The sequence below is a fragment of the Anastrepha ludens genome, chromosome 2 (assembly GCF_028408465.1).
Source record: "Anastrepha ludens isolate Willacy chromosome 2, idAnaLude1.1, whole genome shotgun sequence".
Classification (NCBI taxonomy): domain Eukaryota; kingdom Metazoa; phylum Arthropoda; class Insecta; order Diptera; family Tephritidae; genus Anastrepha; species Anastrepha ludens.
In genome coordinates this window covers 179,928,412-179,950,130 of record NC_071498.1, presented here as the reverse complement: position 1 = coordinate 179,950,130, position 21,719 = coordinate 179,928,412, and the positions used below count along the sequence as shown (strand labels likewise).

At 40.8% G+C, this 21,719-nt stretch overlaps 1 protein-coding gene across 11 annotated transcripts in view; it reads right to left on the bottom strand.

Annotated features, from left to right (window-relative positions):
* LOC128855965 (uncharacterized) overlaps positions 1-21,719 on the bottom strand; it is a 152,089-nt gene that overhangs the window by 52,288 nt on the left and 78,082 nt on the right. For all 11 annotated transcript variants that reach the window (XR_008453775.1, XR_008453776.1, XM_054091256.1 and 8 more), the window contains exons 3-4: positions 17,593-20,071; positions 1,767-3,048 (exon numbers count right to left, since the gene is read on the bottom strand). Coding sequence is in view for 9 of the 11 variants with exons in the window: in XM_054091256.1 (XP_053947231.1) it covers positions 1,767-3,048; positions 17,593-20,071 (3,761 nt within the window). In the remaining 2 variants the exon portion in view is untranslated. The remainder of the gene's footprint in view (positions 1-1,766; positions 3,049-17,592; positions 20,072-21,719) is intronic.

Genomic DNA, 21,719 nt, shown 5'->3' with positions numbered 1-21,719 from the left:
TAAAGCCTGGGTAAGTTGTCAAAGTCCTCTGTGAGGAACCTGAATCAAATCAAGACTTATTCGCCATACTGTCTCTGTGTTAAAGGGTCTCTGTGCCTGATTGGAGTGATTATTTTTAATATTGCACTTTAAAAAAAATAAAAAAAAATAAATAAATAAATGAACGTAATTATACATTTTTCTTCCTTAAACAAAAAAAAAGTGTGCCACTTTAACTTTTCAGTCTTTATGGTGCAAGTAATATACAAATTTCAGAAAGATTGTAATAATTATAAATTAGCACCTTTGGCAAATCTGCTATGGTGAAAAACGTGGCTAAGCGTGTTTATTTAAAAATTACTTCTTAGGTGGAACAGAAGTCGTGGTTGACTAATTTTTTTTTTGCAAAATTTTCTGAAACGTGGCTGCATAAAATTGCTTTAAAAATTCTTAATTTTGAGACTGTGGCAGCACCTTGTGCTTTATAATTTATAGTTGACTTTAAACTCCAATATTGTTGATTCTATCTCTTTTTCTAATACAAAGCTTGAGTTAGTTAATGTAATATTATTCTTTTGTCTGTTGCATTAATATATTTAGTTTTAAATGTTTTATTTATTTAGTTATATTATATTTTCATTAAAGAAGTATCCCGTTGAAATATTCAGTTAAGAATATTTTAAGTCAGAAAATTTTTTGAGTAGGCTTGCCAACTTTTCAATAGAAGATTAAATTTTTAGAACGCAACTTTTACAATTAAATTTTTACAATTTTCTATCGAAAAGGTGGCAACTCTACTCCACCAATTTTTTAAATTAAAAATTCTTGGATTCCGTTTGGTGTGCGTATTAAAATATATTATTTATCTAATAATTTTGTTTAGGTCGGTGGCAACCCTATTCAAAAAGTTGACCAAATTAAATTTTTCTGTAACAACCTTTGATAATAAGCATCATTTTTCTGCCACATTTAAATATTTTAAATTTTTTAGCTAGGCTGCAACAACGTTCAAAATTATGTTAGTATTCAAGATTCCATCCACCTTTCCCATTTGATACCAATATTGTAATAACCTTTTTAAATTTGGCCAGAAGTGTTTTTTTATTACTTCATGATTTTGAGCTTCGAAAACTCTTTCATATTCGAAAACAGGGATGTGCCAAAGTTCTAGGTCAATCGATCCACTACTTTTGAGCACAGACATATCCGTACAAAATTTTTATATATTTATTAAGATTTAAGTTTTATATTTAATACATTCCCGTGACAAGTTTGACCACTTGTTATTGGTCTTCGGTAACTTCGAACGGAATATTTTGCTTATTTTTAGTTGCCTATGCAAAAATATCTGACATACTGGGTAACCAGTATCAAAGCACTGAGTGCAGCGTGAATACCCCCTATTATATGCAGAAAAGGTCACGCGCATTGGTTCCTGAGCCAATAAAAACAAATTATCTTCACCTGCTTCTTTATACTTTATATGGTGAGTTTGCTTGAAGAACCCAATGGGCACACAAACTACTCAAAAAAATACTGGCATCAAAACATTGCTGACAACTGAATAGCATTCAACCCAATTTACTAGAAGAAATTAATATTGCAATTTACTACCTGCTTAAATGTCAATTTTCTCCACACTTCCCGGCTTCTTAATTTTACGTTGACACTCTGCGTGAAGGTCATAACATTCATCCCTTTCAATACGTTCATTGTTTAGCAACAAAAGGCAGCGAGAGTGAGAAACAAGCCAAGCAACAATGAATGGATTAATAATTTCTACATACCTTCGTCGTCTGATGAGTAACTATTGTAGCCAGCTGGTCCTAGGTTGGCGTGAATCTCCGAGCGACTGCGTTGTATGCCGCCCACACCGCCAACGAGGCTGCCGCCTGCTAAGTTGCCGCCACCCGCAGTCGCTGTGGCGCCACCATTGCTTCCACCAACAGTTCCAGCTACAACACCACCACCCGCACTGTTGCCACTGTTGCCGCCACTTACATTGGAGGCGGCATAGTGCGCGCCACTCGCCACCGTCGTCGAGGCGAGCAGTATGTTCGGATTGCTGCCGAGCTTCGACATGGCGGACATATTACTGCCACCCTGCTGCATGCCCTTGCGCGTCAACGGCGACTGCAACATGCGCTGCTTCCACTCCAGCAAACGTTTCATTGACTCCTCGCGTTTGCGTTCGCCATCCTGTGGAGTTGGCTGATGTTGCTGTTGTTGTGACTGCGTTTGGAGTTGCTGTTGCTGCTGTTGACGAAGTTGAGGCGGTGAAGTGGCTGCCGCGCTGTTGTAGTCGTCATCGAAACCGCCGCTGCGCTTGGGCAGGCGTGCACTTGCCGAGCGCAAGAATTGCTCGCTTTGCTGGATAATCTGCTGCGTCGACATGGTTGGCGTATAGACGGGCTTTTGTGGCGGCGGTGGCTGTTGCTGTTGCTGCTGCTGCTGCTGCTGCTGCTGCTGCTGCTTCAATTGGGACTGTGGCGAGAGCAGCGCCTGCGACTGCGGATGCACTGATTGTGATCGCAAATGCGCCAAACCGCTCGTATTCATAGCGGTCGTGGTGTTGCTGCGACTCATGCGCGGCATACTGGCGGTACCTTGGCCGTCGTGCAGTTGCTCGCCGCGCTTGTAGGCGCGTTCATAGGGATTCTCATAACCGATTGTGTGCATACCGCTGCCTACGGGACTGAGAAAATCGTTGGCGGTGCGATAGACACCCGCTTGCTGTGGCTGTGCGTTCGCCGCACCGGCAACACCTTGTGGGTGTTGCAAATAGAGTGCACTTTTGCGCATTTTCTCCGCATAGCTCGCTTCCGAATAGTAGAAACTGTCTGGAGTGCGATTGATATCCAATGAAGATTTGGGGCGTGGCGCGCGCAGTGCATCTGGCTTGATTGCGGTTACTTGATTACCAGAGCTCGCAGCGGCAGCGGCCGCTGCTGATTCGGCGCGTGCTTCGTATTCCAAAAAGTCCGCTGAGTGTGGACGTATTATAGCAGCAGTAGGACGTGCGCGTAAATTGCTGCTGCTAGCGGTGAGTTGCTGCTGGGTGGCTGCAGCCTGAAATAAATAAATAAATAAAAATGCTTGGTGTCAAATTTTTTTTTACTTTCGTTTGTTTTAAATATTGTTTGTGTTTTTGAATTTTTTGCTTTTTCAATATTCTGCTTATTGACGTTTCACACGAGCAGAAAAAGTTTTGTGTTTGTTTCGAATTCAAGGTGAATTCATAGATTTATGTACGGGCATTTTTTGTTTGACATTTAGTAGTTTGATTGTCAAAATTTCAATGAGAATGTACACAAACAAATAAAGCAACAATTAGGTAATATAGTATGGCACTTTGACATTCAAACAACCGGATTACAAGTGAGAAAAATAAATCAGCTGACCTAGCAAAGTTCCTTTGCAGATTCGCCTTGGAGTTTTCGTTCCAATTGAGTATAGAATTTGATCAGTCAGAGAAGGCGAATCTAATAAAGATCAAGGCGTAGTTATTAAAGGTGGTGGCACTAGATCAGCAACAATGTTTTGTACGTTTGATCATCACGGCAAGATATTGGCGAAGTAGAAAACAAAAAGAGAATTCGTCTTTACTTATTTTGAGGTGACACATGAACGCAGCGAAAGTGCTTATTTCAAATACTATTACATTCCTATGGCCTCCTTGATAGGATCTATAATTTTTTTACCGACTTCCTGCGTAGTTTGCTTCCTACAGGTGTCGAGTTGGTTTACTTTGTTTAGAAGCGACGTAGACGCTAATCTCTGCACCGACAATGAAAACAACAATAGCGTTGGGCATGCAATGCAGTCATTTAAAGCGCTCGCCATGTTCTCCTCTTCTACTGACCTACAAAACTTTTGAATAATTCACGCTATGCTGGCGGCTACAAAGGATCGCAAGTTGTGCATTCAAATACCAAGGAAACTGGCTACATTCAACGATGCACGTGAAATATTCACTCAAAAGCGAAAATGCGGATCCAGCAATTGATGTGATGTGTGTGGCACAAGGCGTAGTAAATACTAAGTCTTTCGTTCACTTAATATGGCTTATCGTTGGTTGAGCCAGAGCTTTACCAAAGGCAATCCAATCAGTTTGACGATTTAGCGCTGCATGTGAAGTATTGAACTTTATACTTTTTAATATGTGTTGGGCTAATAGTGCATTTAGTTTAAGCATTTCAAACAGCAGTGAAGGGGAAAAATACCCGGGATTCACCGCTCTGCCGCTAAGGTAAAGGAATAAGGAGCAACAAAATTAGAGGCATAAAAATCAGATAATTTTTCATGTTTGCTTTGCCTGCTTTTTTCGGATTATCCCGGTTAGAGGAGTGTGGCACATAGCGAGCATACACACACACAGTAATATTTTGAAAAAACTGCATCTTTTCTTTTAAAATGTTTAATATTAATAGGAAACAAATGATAAATTCGATAAATGCGAAGATATAGGAAACATTTCAAAGTTTTACAGGAAAATAATTACATTCCAATCGACGAAGTAATTTTTGATTTATTACAGTATGGACTATGAATAAGTTCGTGCGGTTTTTTTCGAAATTTGAAACTTTATTGACGTAAAATGGTTACAAATTTAATATTCAAAATATTGTCCATCGCTTACTACTACTTTTTCCCATCTTTCTGGCAATTCACGGATTCCCTTTGTGAAAAATTCGGTCGGTTTTGCCGCAATCCACGAATCGATCCATTTTTTGACTTCATCGTAATTACGGAAGTGCTGGTCAGCCAGGCCATGTTGCATCGATCGGAGGAGATAGTAATCGGATGGCGCAAGGTCTGGACTATACGGCGGGTGGGGTAGGACATCCCATTTGAGCGTTTCTAAGTATGTTTTGACCACTTGTGCAACATGTGGCCGAGCATTGTCATGTTGCAAAATAACTTTGTCGTGTCTATCGGCGTATTGCGGCCGTTTTTCTCGCAGTGCTCGGCTCAAACGCATCAATTGTCGTCGGTAGACATCCCCCGTAATCGTTTCATTCGGTTTCAGTAGCTCATAATACACAACACCCAGCTGGTCCCACCAGATACACAGCATAACCTTCAGGCCATGAATATTCTGCGCCGACGTCGATGTTGAAGCATGGCCAGGGTATCCATACGTTGCCCGACGTTTTGGATTGTCGTAATGGACCCACTTTTCATCGCCAGTCACAATTCGATGCAAAAAACCCTTTCTTTTGTGCCGTTGAAGCAGTTGTTCGCATGCCATAAAACGGCGTTCAACGTCTCTTGGCTTCAATTCATACGGCACCCAATGGCCTACCTTTCGGATCATTCCCATGGCTTTTAAACGTTTGGAAATGGTTGATTGATCAACTCCCAAAGTTTTTGCAACCTCTTCTTGCGTTTGAGCCGGATCTTGATCGAGCAATTCCTCCAATTCGGCATCCATGAACTTTGGCGGCGCACCCTCGCGTTCTTCGTCTTCCAAGCCAAAATCACCACTTTTAAAGCGTGCAAACCACTTCTGGCACGTTCGCTCAGATAGAGCATGCTCACCATAAACTTCCACCAAGATACGATGACTTTCGGCTGCTTTTTTCTTCATATTAAAATAATGAAGAAGAATTCCCCGCAAAAACACATTATTTGGCACGAAATTCGACATTTTCAAGTGTGGTAAAAATATTGTTGTTTACGCTTCAAATAAAAAACTTATACTGACGTTTGTGCCTTACGACAGTAGCTCTCCAATGAATGTTTGGAAATGTGGATCGATGGAATAATAATCAAGTTACGCCATCTGTTGTAAAACCGCACGAACTTATTCATAGTCCTATTAGCTTTCTAGAGAACATAAGCTTCAAACTACAAAAAACTCTATGCAAATCGGAGCATTCTATGCATAGTTATTGGATTACATACGCACATATTTCGGGACTTTGTTTTATAAAATATCGAAATTGGTGTAGTAAAATGCTTTGACCATTTTCCCTTAGATCTTTTTTGTGAGCCACATCTCAGGACATATGCACTGCATTGATTCCTGGTGTACGCAGGTTTAAAGCTGGCATTGCATTTCAGGCAAAGATCTTTGACAGTTTTGTATTTGGTGAAGTCAGTTGCGTGTTAATATGGTATAAATGGCGGCAAAAGGAAGAGAAAAGTCGATGCAATCTTTAGTATCAGTGCAACCAAAACGAAGCATAGAATCAGCTAAACAAATTAACTTGTGTAGTTTATGGACCCAATAGAGATTGGAATGCAATTGCAAGACGGTGGTTCAGAATTCTGAAATCGTCAAAAACTTGTATAAAAGTATGGAAATAGTGGAGTCGAAATAGCGTGCAAGTACTTAAAGGGTCTTTCAAAGACACGCTTAGACATTGTTTTAAAATAAAATATGTAAAAATTTATAATCTTTCTGCTTCCACTATTTTTATCTTCTTCTTCTTCTTCTTATATATAAAAATGAATGTTTGCCTGTATGCCCTCGATGAACTCAAAAACTACTGGACCGATTATTATAAAAATTGGTATACTATATATATGTATTTATCCACGTTTGTAGAATATGCTCTGATGCCACTCGCCACCAGGTGGCGCTGCAGAGTAGCAGCGCGCGCCGGGCACAGCTAGTTCATTATAAAATACGGCACTTAACAATGATGTGTGAAAAATGGCATGAATTAAATGTCTACCTTGGACACGTCTACCAGTAATATCCACCAAACAGTCAATTTATGAATGCCTATTGTTGAGAGCGTCTAGATATCGATGTTGAAGGTTTTCAGTAATACTTTGCGCTACGGTAGCAGCAACATTTTCAACAGAGCATCCAGTTTTAGTTATGGCAGCTCTTCTTCTATTCTCCGCAGTTGTCCCCGAGTCAATTTCCTGCAATTTTTTCACCGATTCAGGCGCTTATTTTCACCAAAAAAAATCACGGAATTTGCGATATGTTTTTCTTAAAGATCAATCGTTTTCATAATAAGCTTCAATAATTTTAACGCATGTCTACTTGAGGAACGTCAGAGATTACATAAAATTGTACAAAAATACAAGTAAAAGCACTCTTCTTCGACCTATTCTTTTGATTGACACCCTTGGTATGAGTTTGACAGGCGGTCAAGTGAGTGATGGTGTGCGTGCTTGGTCCTTTTGCTTGAGCGTATTGGCGGGATTGCTAAGCTCATCACAATATAATTTTTTTTGTGTTTCTAAGGCTCTAATTAAATTAACTCTAAAAACAATATGGTAACATTAAAAATAGTAGAAAAAAAAGCTAAATAATATCTTTGACGTGGAAAATGTACAATAACAAATAATTTTAATATATTTATTTTTGCCACTCCCTTCTGCGGCCATCACAGCCACGGTTAGCAAATGGGTAACTACCACCCACAAGCGAGCTTGGCAGGCTGAGAGAGGCTGCAGATGGACAAAACTGATATTACCTGTCATGTCCGATCAACTGTCGCAAACCCTTCTGTCATTAGGCAGAGGGGAGTGTAGACGGCTGGTTGGACTGATGACGGGCCACTTTCTGTGGGCAAAGCACATGGAAAGGTTGGGCATCTCAGACAGTGTACTCTGCCCAGCTTGTGAAGAGGAGATGAGACGGCGGACCACTTTCTGTGCGTCTGCCCCGCCTTCGCTCGAATCAGGTTTGAGGTCTTTGGCACTGATGTGTTAAGAAGCGACCATCTTTGCTCCTTGGCACCACAAGATCTACTCAGATTTCTTCGGAGATCGGGTAGATTTAAAGAAAATTAAAAGGGAATCCAAGTGTAGTACAATGGACTTAATTAATGTCTGAGTGCTGCACCTGCTAGTTGTCCCGACAAAAAAAATATATATATATATATTTCTTAGCTGTAATATTGCTATTATATTTATTGAAAAATATCTGAATTTTTGCGTAATTTTTTAGAATTTTTAATACGAATTTTGGAATGAAGTGATCTTAGCTGTGGTTATTTATTCACAAATTGGATTGTAAAATGACATATAGGAATTATTCACTATTGACATCTAGGCGTCACTTTTGCAAGACCCTTTATTTCATTGCGCAGCCACTGAAAATTTGCTAAAAAGCTATTTCCATAAGACTGATCTCAAGAAGAAGCTCAGCAGGTAAGTGCTTTACGAATTGACGAAAACCAACCTTTTTGATCGAATTTACGCCTGCGGTTCTTTGCTGAAACGTAACGAAATCGACACATTTTTGAAGCGAATGGTAAACTAACGATAAAAAGTAGGCCATATGTAAGAAGAATATGCATACAAGGATTATTTTTATAGTATTATTAGGAGTATATTTTACTATTCTACAAGCATACGAATATATTGAAGGATCATTTACAATGGCCGACTCAGTTTATGGTTCATTTTTCATAGCTACAGGATTTCATGGAATTCATGTATTCATTGGAACAACTTTCTTATTAATATGTTTAATCCGATATTTAAATAATTATTTTTCAAAAACTCATCATTTCGGTTATGAAGAAGCCGCTTGATAATGACATTTCGTTGATATTGTTTGAACACTATGCGAAAAACGTATGGTCAAACGGCTGGGAGCTGACAAAAAAAATTATATAAATATATAAAATAACATAAAAATTTAAAATAAAAAACAAAAGTAGACAATATGCGCCGAGCAGTATTGGTGTGCTTGGGTTCGAGGGGAATAATACACAATGAACTGTTCCTATTAAGTCAAATGCTCCATTTCGTTTTCTACTATCAACAAGTGGTTTAATTAAAGTCGACGATCGATCATAAGCATCCAAAAATGGAAAATAGCAAATCGAATGAATCTGTTGCCTTTTTTCATGGTGAAAAGATTTCAAAGGTGAGTTCTTTAACAGACGGTTATTTAGCCCAGAGCGAATTTAACTGAATCAGTTGATAGGCAGGCGTCACTTGGGTCTGCTTACACAAAAAAACCGAGATTGTACGAAAAAAATCAACCAATCACACTTCGTTGCCGTCTGAACGACTGATTGGACGAGTGTGTGAATACATGTGAAAAGATCGTGCGGAATTCGATGGCGAACCGCATTTAATCCAACTTGTCACAAACGATTCTTATTGGCTAATAGGCTAAATAGACATCCTAAAGTTTAGCTACAACTAGTATTAAAGTCTAGTTGCATCGGAATCTTAACTGCTAACTCTTAGGTATATTTATATGCGCGTTAGTGCATGCCTAACTCTTGAAATATGAAGGGTAGGGCAACGCCAGTCTCAAATAACTTCTACAACGCGTCAGAAGGATCGACAGCTTGGATAGGATGCCAATCATAATACCAGTATTTAGGGAATATTAGGTTTTTAAAAATAACAAAAAATACCCACAAATATTTCAGTTTCGAACCCATTAAAGTTAAGGCATTACAAATTTTAATTGAATACGACCAGACGTATTTAATTCCCTATTCAAGTAAACTGCAAGCAAATTGCAGCTATTACAGACACACACACATACATACACGTAGCATATTTAATGTATTAGGACGAACTTTCATTAGAAAATAATTACCATGAACTGAAAATATGAATGCATTTTAGATTTACATATATAAATGTAGCATATTTAGGCATATGCATGCGTGTGTATATGTATGTGTGTATGCATTCCAACATCTGTGCAACTAACAAAATTGCGTGCTTGCGACAAGCTCTTTGCAACGCTGTTTGATGAGGCATTAGCGGTAAGCCATTTTCCTTCCAATTTGCATGCGAACGCACAAGCACAAACAGAAGAAGAAGAAGCAAAAACAAAAATTTACAAATAAAACGAGGTTACAACCAGCAAGTCAGTCAAGTAAAAATGCACTAATGAAGCGAAAGTTGTAGTGCTTGCCACAATTTTGTGGACATAAATCATGCTGACAACTGACGTGCGCACAGGTATATGTAACTGTACTTAAGTGAACTCGCACATACACATAAGTACGCATGCATTTGCTGAATCCTGCAACCCAGTGAAACAAGTTTGTCAAATTTTTCGGAGTTACGCGTTTCGTTATTCACTTGAAGAATTCTAGACTCAATCGTACGGAAAAACGTACCAGATTTTTACTTCACTTTTTTTGAAATTGAAAATTGAGAGAATAGCCAAGAAGCATCGAGGGTTTGGGTAACTCCTGAAACACGCAGGCTAAAAAGCCCGTTGTATTCAAAGCTCTAGAATTTAAAAGGCTAGATAGTCAAGAAAGAAGGGAGATGAGTAACAGAAAGAAAGAGATAGGATTGAATAGAGGCAGGGACATAGACACCTAGTCCTATGAGAATTTTCCAGATTTTTTGGATTTCTAAAAATATTCTCCAGCTTGAGAGAACGAATTTTACTCATGCTCAGGACATCGGAGCCCAAAGTTCGTAGCCTTACTCTAACAAAAGGCGGACACTCACAGAGAAAATGCTCAGTGCTATTCGCCTCTTCTAAATAAGGAATTGGAATTCATATACTGATTTCATGTCCCTAACCCTCAGTACCCAAGATTTCTTTGGACTGCCTAATGAAGGCTAAGAGGTGATTGGTAGCCACATTCACAAATGTCAAAGTATCAGATACGACATTGCCACATTGACATTGCCTTTTATATTTCTAAAGCTGCCTTTGGAAAGTTTGATATATTTGTCAATAAACGCACTCAGAATAGTTTGATGTGTGTGAAATTTATTCGTATTTTTTTAGTGGCTTTAAAAATCGACGGTGATTAACATGACAAGAGCCCATCGATGCACTAAAATAAAATATTGGTAGAATGGTTTTTCTCGTAGTCGCTGTTCGGTCACTGACAAATCGCGGGACGACCATCCAAGTGAACGAAGATATGTAAGTCTTCACATGCAACCTTTACCACAAGGGGAACCATCTGACCAAAAATCAACTTAAACCTTAAGTCAATATCGCAGTGTCTCGCAGATACTGCCAAATACCTAGTAGGCATTCATTCGGATAAATGGCTTATATGGAAAACGCATATTTTTGCCAAATGGATATCCCTAGAATAAATGTTTCGAAACATGGATTGGCTTTTACGCCATCAACCTCTCCTCTCTATAGACAACAAGCTTATCCTTTACAAATCTGTGCTCAAACTAGTCTGGACTTAGGGAATCCAACTGTAGGGCACAAGTTTTGTATCTATTCGAACGACATGACCCAGCCAATGAAGCCTCTGGATCTTTACTCGCTGCGCTATGTCTATATCGGCCACAGCTCATCGTTCCATCGCCTGCGATAGTCACCGTTGCCAACTATAAGTTACCGCAGATGAATTCGTTACGGACTCCAACGAAGATGTAATTCTAACACTGGTTAGATTTAAATATTTTGGTATGTGGGTACTAAGATATGCCTGTGTGCCTGTTTTTTTTTTTTTTTTTTGTTTTTATCGTACACACTTTCTTGAAGAAGAAAGTACCGCACATATGGTGCGACTTCAAGTTGCATTGCTTTGGTTGCAAGCAATACTCGACTTTCAGTTGCATAACATATGACCCAACTGCTACTGCAAAAACAACCGCAAAAAGCCGAGAAGAAAACACTCAGCCAAATGTAAGTGAGTGGGTAAGCGCGTGCCTTTATCGCAAGAACAACTTCTTGTCGGTTGTTCGTTGCATGCAACACTCCTGCACGTCACCGCCGACGCCACTCTACATTTAATAGAAATGCCTGCAGGAAATGGGTTGAGCTACTAGTACTTGTTGGGTGGCAGCGAGGGGAAAAATGAGGAAAAAGTAGCACAACTAAGAGTTTTGACTGATGTGGCGGTTTTGATTTCAACTATGAAGCTTACTTCGCCCTACCCTCCACCATTCGGTCAACTATTATACACTACCGTTGTATTCATATTTGATGAGAGCACCAAATGCCTTTGTGCGTTAGTCGACGTTTGGCAAAAGTTGTAGGCACCAGCCTTCTACACAACGTAACTACATACTTTTGCTGCCATGGTTGACTGAAGTTGGCCACCTTTTGCGGGTAGGCACCACGCTTTTCCTGACCCGTAAATATCAAATTGGACGCGTGATTAGGATACGCCCTCAGGCGGCACAAGCTGTCCAAATAGCCAAGTTACCTTCCATCTTGGCTGCGCTCGCTCACCTTTTCAGAAGGCACACGCAATAGCCAAAGGGCACCGAGTAGGATGTGCGGATTTGTGTAACTACCTACAAAGTGCACGCAATCTGAGCGCTCCGCTTTGAAGCTTAGTTGATGTAACTGCAACAATTGCATGGTACTGTGGCAGTGTGCGTACGCCTGTATGTGGTTTTTATTCAAAATAAATTCTCTCTTCCCTTGTCCTTGCGTCTGTGTAAGTTTGTCCACCTTTCTGCTGGTAATCGTGTACTATTTCTGTTGCGCCACTAACCGATCTAATGCTTCGTTATAACTTGCAGCAAATACTCGTACAAGTTGAGGCCGTTGGCATTAGTCCGGACATGGCGAAAATGGCCATTTTGCGGCACACTTGTGTTGATTGCTTGTGCTGAATAAAGTTGAAATTAAATTTCTTTCCAGCAAATGTGCTGCTGCTATACAGAGTTAGAGGATAACGTTTTGTGTTACAACTAGGGATAGGGAAACTTTTATTTGGCTACAACAGGCGATTATCCATAGAGATAATTATGTGATGTTACAAGTTTTGATATTTTGTAACGGCGTAAATATTAGTTGTAATTTGTTTCACGTTATGAAAAATCTATCGGACAATGATGGTGAATAGTTTAGTAGTGCTACTTTTTTCAACGTCTATTAGTTAGTTTACTTCAGATGACATTAGCACCATCTATCAAATGCATTCGCTGTGAATAAAATGAAGGAAATGTAATACTTTCACATATATAGAAAACTTTAGAGCGCCTTCTGTGTTTTTGTCCGGCATTAGCAAAAACGCGCTCGTAATGCTTGTGAGCCCCACAGTTTGAGGATCGGAAGGATATCTCAAAAATAGATTTTCCTGCGCTGAAATCCTACGTGATGCCTACTTTAAACCTTAATAAAGATCAGTCTCCCTCTGGTATTGCTAGGGACCAAAAGGTCTATGCGTGGCCTAATGCCAGCCGGGTTAACCTAACCTAATACGTTCACCAAGCGCTTAATTTTACTCGCATTTGAGCCTATCTGTGAGCTGGAAAATATTTCTGAAAAAAGGCTTTATCACATACTATAAGCTGAAGTCAAATTGCGATTTAGACTTAAAACAAAAATTTTGAAAAATTGAGGTTTAAAAACAATCTATTGCTTAAATTTCTAGTAAGTCGCCGAAATGCATCGCAATGCGTTAGATATGTGTAGTGATATATAACTAGCAGTTTTACGAGGTCTCCTATCGGCAAATGGGTGTTAATGAAGAGCTTTTTCATGGCAGAAATACCCACCAAGATTTGCAAGTTTGTCATTACCGTTGGAGACCTGATTTTTAGCCAATAACGGCAAGTAAATAGTTTTTGAGCAAAACAGATAGAGATGAACTGTTACATAGCTTGTTTCAAAACTTCTTCATTGGCACATATATATATGAAGGGTGGTAACCATACCCGTAAGGCAGCCCCAGCGAACGAGTATATACGGCAGAGTAGCAAAGAAGTCGGTCGTGAGCAGTCTTGTGCGCCAACAAGATTTATTTCGACAAATTATTATTATAACTAATTTCAATTTGCCATGAAAAAGCTCCTCATAAAAATATCTGCCGTTTGGAGTCGGCTTGAAACTGTAGGTCCCTCCATTTGTGGAACAACATCAAGACGCACACCACAAATAGGAGGAGGAGCTCGGCCAAACACCCAAAGAGGGTGTACACGCCAATTATAAATAAATAAATTTCAATTTTTTAGTTAAAAAACCTTGTCTAATAACGGTTATTAATTCAAACAATTCATCAATTCAATGGATGGATCAATCAAATAGATGGAAGGACTATCTTCTTTCTTACATGTATGTATGTATGCTTGCTAAGCGGCTCTGCCATAGTGGCAAATCTAGAAATTCGACAAATCAAGTTCTGGAGCAAAAAATTCTTAAATTTTTTTGTATGTTGAATAGTTGACTGTTTGAATCAAATGGAATGAAGGAAAGTACAGACACACAAATATACAAATGAACATAACGAGTATGCAAAAATATTTTATTATAATATTAGTTATTTTAATTTTACTTTACATTAACAGTCGGTCAGAATTTGAAGGCCTCTGAATACCACTTTCAAGGTGAAATGAAAGACTGAGTATGCAGCATTACTAACGGGTGATTTTTTAGCTATTATCTTTTTAAACAGTTGGTTTAAACAGCTGATGCACGTTTCGTGTTTTGTTTCACTGTCACTTCAGTTTGGTCTATAATTTAACCATGAATCGTCTTACAAGCGAACAACGCTTGCAAATCATTGAATTTTATTATAAAAATGCGTGTTCCGTTAAGAAAGTTTAAAGTCGAAAAATTGTGTTCAGCGACGAACGTCATTTTTGGAACAATGGGTGCGTAAATAAGCAGAATTGTCGATTTTGGAGTGAAGATCAGCCAGAAGAATTGCAAGAGCTACCAATGTATCCAGAAAAGGTCACAGTTTGGTGCGGTTTATGAGCTGGAGGTATCATTGGACCGTACTTCTGCAAAGATGCTGCGAATCGTAACGTAACTGTGAATGGTGAGCGCTACCGTGAAATGATATCCAACTTTTTTTTGCCCAAAATGCAAGAGCTTCCACATGCCACACAGCACGCGTAACAATGGACTTGTTGAGAGGCGAGTTCGGTGAACATTTTATTTCACGTTCGGGACCTGTTAATTGGCCACCCAGATCGTGCAATATATCACGCCTTTAGATTATTTTTTGTGGGGATATGTCTATTCAGGCAAGCCTGCTTCAATTAAAGCTTTGGAAGACAAATTGGACTAAGCGGATGGACCATTTGAAGCGAAGTCGCGTTCAACATTTACATGAAATAATCTTCAAACATTAAATTATATGGACTGTACTATCGATTTAAATAAAAATGTCATGCATTTTTCTGAATTTTGCGAGTGGTTTTTTGAAAAACTTTCTTATAGCTCTTAAGAAAACATCCTTTATATAGAATCTATGATATCAGGTGCATATGAAAATTTTCCTTGATAATTTTTACTGTCGCACGGTGCAATATGTATGGGGTGTTTGGTGGCAAAATGAGGAATTAAAAGCTAAATTAAAACAGAATTACTAATGATAAAAGTCTTTTTTAGTAACTATTGTAAAGAAAGCAAGGGCGGACTTTGTTTTTTTTTTTCTTTTAATACTTTTCTCTAAATGCTGACACTCATGGATTCTCCCTTTCATACTCCGTGCTGCTCGATGAAGGAGTGACATAGGGATGTCATTAACCATGCGAACGGTATTTTCTTTTAATGAATTTCTTTCTTTTATAGACTTTACTGTAAGACCCCTACCGGAAAATGTGCCAAGGGGTGAGATCAGGAGACCTGCATGGCTTGTATATGTCACCGCAACGGCTTTTCAGTTTGTTACGGAAGAAATCACGCAGTATCGCCATGCTTTCTCAGCCGTGTCTGGCGTAGAAACATCTTTCTGAAACCATGTGTGTGTACTGTAGGAAGGATGTTCTGTCATTATTGGCAGAAAATAATCATTCAACATGCACCGCCTAAGATACACTATCCTCAGAAATTGCTTGCCCTCAACAATTTTCAAAAAATGTTTGTCCAATTTTCCACAACTTAACTATGCACACCAAACCTGCACTTTAGTACTGTGAAGTAGCAGTTGATATTTTAATAGTGAGTAACCATTGTTTTTGGCGGCTATTGGCGGCTGCCGTAGCCGAATGGGTTGGTGCATGACTACCATTCGGAGTTCACAGAAACAACGTAGGTTCGAATCTCAGTGAAACACCAAAATTAAGAAAAGCATTTTTCTAATAGCGGTCGTCCCTCGGCAGGCAATGGAAAACCTCCGAGTGTATTTCTGCAATGAAAAGCTCCTCATAAAAATATCTGCCGTTCGGAGTCGGCTTTAATCTGTAGATCCCTCCATTTGTGGAATAACATCAAGACGCACACCACAAAAAGGAGGAGGATCTTGGACAAACACCCAAAAAAAAAATGGGTTTCATCACTCCAAAAGCTAGTGTTTACCCTAAGAAATCGCTCCAACATTATCTCGTATAAATGTTGCGCAAATGGTAACCGTTAGGCTTACTTGTCTGCACGATTTGGATTATGAAGTGGTGAAATTTGAGATCCTTCTTTAATATTTCACATACAATAATGCTTCAAAGTCCCAGGGTGGACGCTCTCTTGCTCATGGACTGACGCAGATTATCGAGAAAATTTGTAGCGACGAGTTCAATATTTTCATTTGTGTTCGATGTCCGGCCGAGGGCTGTTTTCCCCCGAACTTGCTACCCGGAACCGTTTCACTCATGAACCAATCAAATATTCACTTGGGTTATCACGGGCTATCACGTAAACGGCGAAAATTGTAACATAAAAAAATTTCCGACGAGCAGTTGCACACGAATCATTGGCCTTCAAATACGCTTCGATTGCGAACACACACTTTTCAGCCACCCACTGCGATATCGTGACTAGATAACCTGTCCGAATAACGAAGTTAACGCGGGCACCGCTATACGCTGAGCGATTAGGGAGAAACTTTAAATTTAAAACTTAATTCTGACACCGGACATATATATGCCTTTATTACCGTAAGTTGGAAAAAAAACTCGGTGAAGCACTTTTCAAACCTAAGTAGATTTTTTGAATATTCCAAATTTCGTTTATACGAACAAATAGCGATTCGAATTTTCTGCCTTTTTCTTTAGAATCAATATTCAACTTATGCTACTTAAGGATGAAGAATAAAGTGACTTTCTACCATATATTTCTATTTCTATAAGGTAGACCACAGTGCCACTCCCATCTGCAACAGTGTTATCATTTGCGAATACTGCAGTTGAAATAATTAACATTGTTAGGATAGATCCGCAAGGATTCAAGCTGTAGCCACAGGAACCCATTGTGATTCTGAGAAAAGAGTTCCGCAGTGCCATAGCTACATTTGCGTAAACCTTCGCCAAGAAATCGAGTGAAGCCAATCAGATGACCTCTGTAGACACAGTTCAGATCTGAGCCTAGAAGAAGTGGTCGCCCGGAAATCTAATTCAGTCTCTTATTACTCGTATTAGTCATGACTATAGCATTCTTCTCAACTTATTGCTTGATTGATTACCCCAAAATGTCTGCTCAGAGCATTTGGGGAGGCTTTGGGATGCGGTTTAACGTTAATTTCCGTTCAACCCTATAACAAATGACTTTCTTTCTTGAGTCAACCTGGAAAACGTATTATCAAAATTATATTCAGTATGGTTTAGATATATTTGGTCCACGCCGCAGCCAAATGAGCCGAATATTTTGTTTTTATTAATCGAAAAGTCGCCGGTTTTTCTAAGCAATGAGATATTTAATATCCATGGGCAAGCAAATTTTGTCAAAAAAATACGTTTAACATTGTTTTTGGTACCTGTAACTAAATGTAACCTATCCTAGTCCTTCCTCAACTTCAGCGTGGCTTTTCTTAATCCTGGTGTTAAATCGATTACCATTCTACTTACCTCCATGTGATTGGGTGTGTAACGCATCGGCATTGCGGGCACATGCTTACTGCCATCATAGGTGGGAGGACTCAACGGCCTCCGATAGCTGGCCGCCTCCTGCAATAGCGCTTCCTGTGCTGAAGTGGGCATGCCAGCCTGTGTTAAGTTGTAGATGTCTTCATAATCTGAGAATATGCGATTTTTCGAGCGTCCATACGCATCTGGTGTGCGCCGTTCCGCATTCGGATACAGCGCCAAGTGTGGTGGATAACGTTGCTGCATCAGCTTTTGCATATAAAGCTCGCGCTCGCCATAAATCTCCTCACCATTTCGATGTTGTTGTTGAAGACGCAACATTTGCTCCTCGATATCCATATAATTGGAATGTGTAGCCGGCGGTGGCGGCGATTTGGCATAATCTTCTGGGGACAAGCCCATTTGCTGTTGCAGTTGCGCCTCCAATTGGTCTACAGAGTATTGTTGTTGTGCTTGTTGTAGCCGCAATGCGGATGAGACATTGCCAGTGCGTGTATCGTAAATGGCATGATGCTGTTGTGGTTGCTGTGCGGCGCGCGTCTGTTGTTGTTGTTGATAGTGCTGCTGCTGTTGTTGCATTTGTTGCAGCGTCGGTGACATGAGTCCGCTGTGGCGACCTGCTTGCTGCTGCTGTTGCTGGTGGTGCGATTTACGTTCGTTGTCAATCGAATGTTCGGGACTAGGAGAGGAGTAACCGCCATCGTTAATGCGTCGTGGTTTAGGTGGCGCATTTGCATACAACGGCTGTGCGCCGCCACCACCGCCGCTGTTGCTGCTCGATGCTGAGTTCGCATTAGCATGCTCGGACGCGGGCGTCATCTGACCTTGGTTAAGGCTCATTTTACTCTGCTGTGACTGGAGTGTGTGTATGCCTGAGTCGGAGTTCTCGCCGCTGTGGTTGAGCGAAGAAGAGGCACTCGGCTGCTCTGACTCGCCGCTGTTGGGTGCCTGCATTGTTGTGGCGGCGGTAAGTGCGCGCACCCACTGCACCATCGCCTCGCCTGTCTCAGCGGCCAACCAGTAGGTGCGCATATTTTGGTGTTCACACTTAAAGGCGTATTTTCGATAGATTTTGTCTTCTGGCAGACAGGCCGACACTTTGTATGATGGCAAGAGTATGGAGCCGAGCAGCTTCTCCTCCTCGGGACCTTTGTAGTAGTAGAGGCAATATTCGGCTAGCACGAACCAGCGCTTGCGCCACACTTTTAAACCGTCAGAGCCCTGCTTGTACAGCCAACCGGAAAGGGTGACCGGTGAGGAGGCTGGCCGCTTGGTGATGGGTGACTTGAGCGCTTGCATTGAGCCGACACTCTTCTTGCGGTCTAGAGGCGCGTGCGAAGGACTCTTGCCCGACGAGTCCTCTGAGCTGGGCGTGGTTTTCTGTACAACGGCGCCACCTTTTACCGCCGAAATTTGTGTCTGGCAAGCTTGGTTGACGACATGGCCAGGATGATTTTGTTGTATGTAGACGGGACTCTGCTCGCTACCGGGCGTGGGTTGTTCGGCCTTCAGGCGCTGCTGTTGCTGCTGTTGTTGTTGCTGCTGCTGTTGCTGCTGATGTGCGTGTTGCTGTTGCAATTGTTGCTGATGCTGCAGCTGTAGTTGCAGTTGATGCTGCTGTTGTTGTGCGTAGATTTGCTGATCCTGCTGCTGGTGATAATGTTGCTGCTGCTGTTTTTGATTGACTTTCAGTGGACCGCCCGCTGGCTGGAATTGACTGTTCAAATTTAAGCTGGATGGTGGCGCGCGCCCATGTGTTGCTGCTGCGTTCTGTTGTTGTTGTTGCTGCTGTTGCTGTTGCATAGTAATCGACGACATGATGCTCGATGACTGACTCATGTGGAAATGTCCTTGCGGCACTGGCGGATTCAATGCTTGCCGCATGGCGAATGTGCGCTGCTGCTGTTGCGCAGCCTCGTTCTGCGTCTGCATCTGAGCTTGCAACTTCGCCTGTTGTAGTTGCTGGTATTGTTGTTGTAGCGCCGAGGCAGGATTTAGCGCTGAGGTTGCCTGCAAGCGGCCCGCGGCTGTTAAATAGGTGCGCTCCGTTGGCGACTGGTAGAGCTGTTCGCCGCCGCTGTTGTACGATGACTGGTGATATGGCGAGCTGTGTGTGCTGCTCGATGTGTTGCCGCCACTACCAGTCATATGCTTTAGAAGCATTTTATTTGGCTGTGGTTGCATGTCGATGGGTGTGAGTGGGCCGCCACTTGAAGAGGTGGCCGTGGGGCTTTGCTGGTAGCCACTGCTGCCGCCGCCGCCGCCGCCGACACCGGCATGATAGGCGCTCATTGCAGCGGCTTGTTGTTGTTGAAAGACGGGCGAATGTGTGGCGGAACGATAGTCGACAATGTTCGTTTGGTAGGCTAGTGGCAATTTTTTCTGAGCGTTAGCTTGCTGCAGTTGCTGCAGCTTTTTCGCATCCATGGTGGCGGCGTTGAAGAGTGGCGGGGCGTCCAACCTGCAAGGGTACAAATAAGCGAAAATTTATTAGATTGCGCAAGCAAAAAACTATATTTATGGGAATATACGTTGCTGCAAGTTAGCCTGCAGGGCTGCAGAAGATTGCAATTTCACAGCGGTCACAACGTTAGCCTTTGACGTAAGCGCTGAAAAGGTGCGTCACTTTGGTTCCCCTTTTATTTTCGCTTTATTCGGCTATTCTCATTTTTTAATTTTTCATTGCATTTTTCTTTTTATCTCCCCACTGACTTTAGGGCTGCTGAGATTGTATCAACTTAATTGCTTTTAATTGATGTAAAGTTCCCCTTGCATGCGGGCAAATACCATGGCATTTAGCTGGGAAATAGGAAAGTAAACTAAGTGGCTGCTGCGTTTTTATTCAACTATGTAGGTGGAAATATTTTTTTTTTTCATGTAATCTTATAAAAAAAATGTGGCGTTTTTGCTGGTATACTGGTCTCAAAGTAGTATCAAATTGCGCTTTAGTGCTACTTGCGGAGTACTGGTACTTCCATCATTTCACCTACCTACCTGGCTGGTAAACTAAAAAAGTAGCCAGCCGATTGAATTGAAACCGGATAAGATAAGAAACAGGATAAGATTGCCTTAAAGTGAGGTAGAAGAAAACCGCAAGATTTTTCGATAGGTGACGCTATGGTCGAGATATCTTTAGAAATCGTATTTGTGGTCCGATTGGTCATAAATTCCAACTGCTGCAATTCCAACATTAGCTGCGCGAAGAGAAATATTTTGTTTCAAAGTTGACTCGATAAGTGGCACTGAAGCTGTTTTATTTCTATTTAAGTACTAAATATTCACTCCCATGACAGTCGGTTCTATGGTACCTAAGCTACCCGGATTTATATCCAAACAAGGACGGTCAAACCGGCAGAATTTTCTAAGATTATGAACACTATTTTATGCTGCTACAACAACAACGAGGTTGAATTATATACTATAATGCTTTTCTTTACTTTTCCATTAATTTCATATCAAGTAGAGCCGCATCGGAGCGTGACCGGATTTACTAGTATTTTCATAGATTTGATTTTTGAAGATTTGCTTCTATAGCACATAAACTTTCTTCGCCAGTCAAAATGTTGCATAAAAGTTTATATGATCAAGTTTTCACTGCCACTTATCAGTATGTAGAAAATAGGATCTTCAGACTAAGCTCACCCCTTTCTTTAGAACTCCGTGCCTACGGCATGATAGGATAAATGGCTGAGATTACAAGGGGCTCACTTGGACAAATTATCAAAACTCGTCCGTTGTGATACCATACTGGGAGATGAAAGGAGAAAAAGAACCAAACAGGTGGAAAAAGAAGGAGGGGCTTTGGATTAGAAGATGACGACCAATAGTGACTAATTATGTTCGGATTAACCCGTTCAAGCTACTGATGAAATTCACCAGGTTTGTGTTATTGAAACCCGTAACCCTAGCGAAAAAGTAAGAGTTCAGATATTTAAATATTTGCCCGACGAAAGCAGGGCAGCTAAGAAAAAGGTCTTGAGATGAGTCCACCTCACCCTCCAGATACCTTCTGCAAAAAGGACTTAAAGCATTCCCAAGTCTCGCCGTTTTGACTTTTAACGGAGAACGTCCGATAAGGATACCTATGAAATTCGATAGCTGCAGCTTTG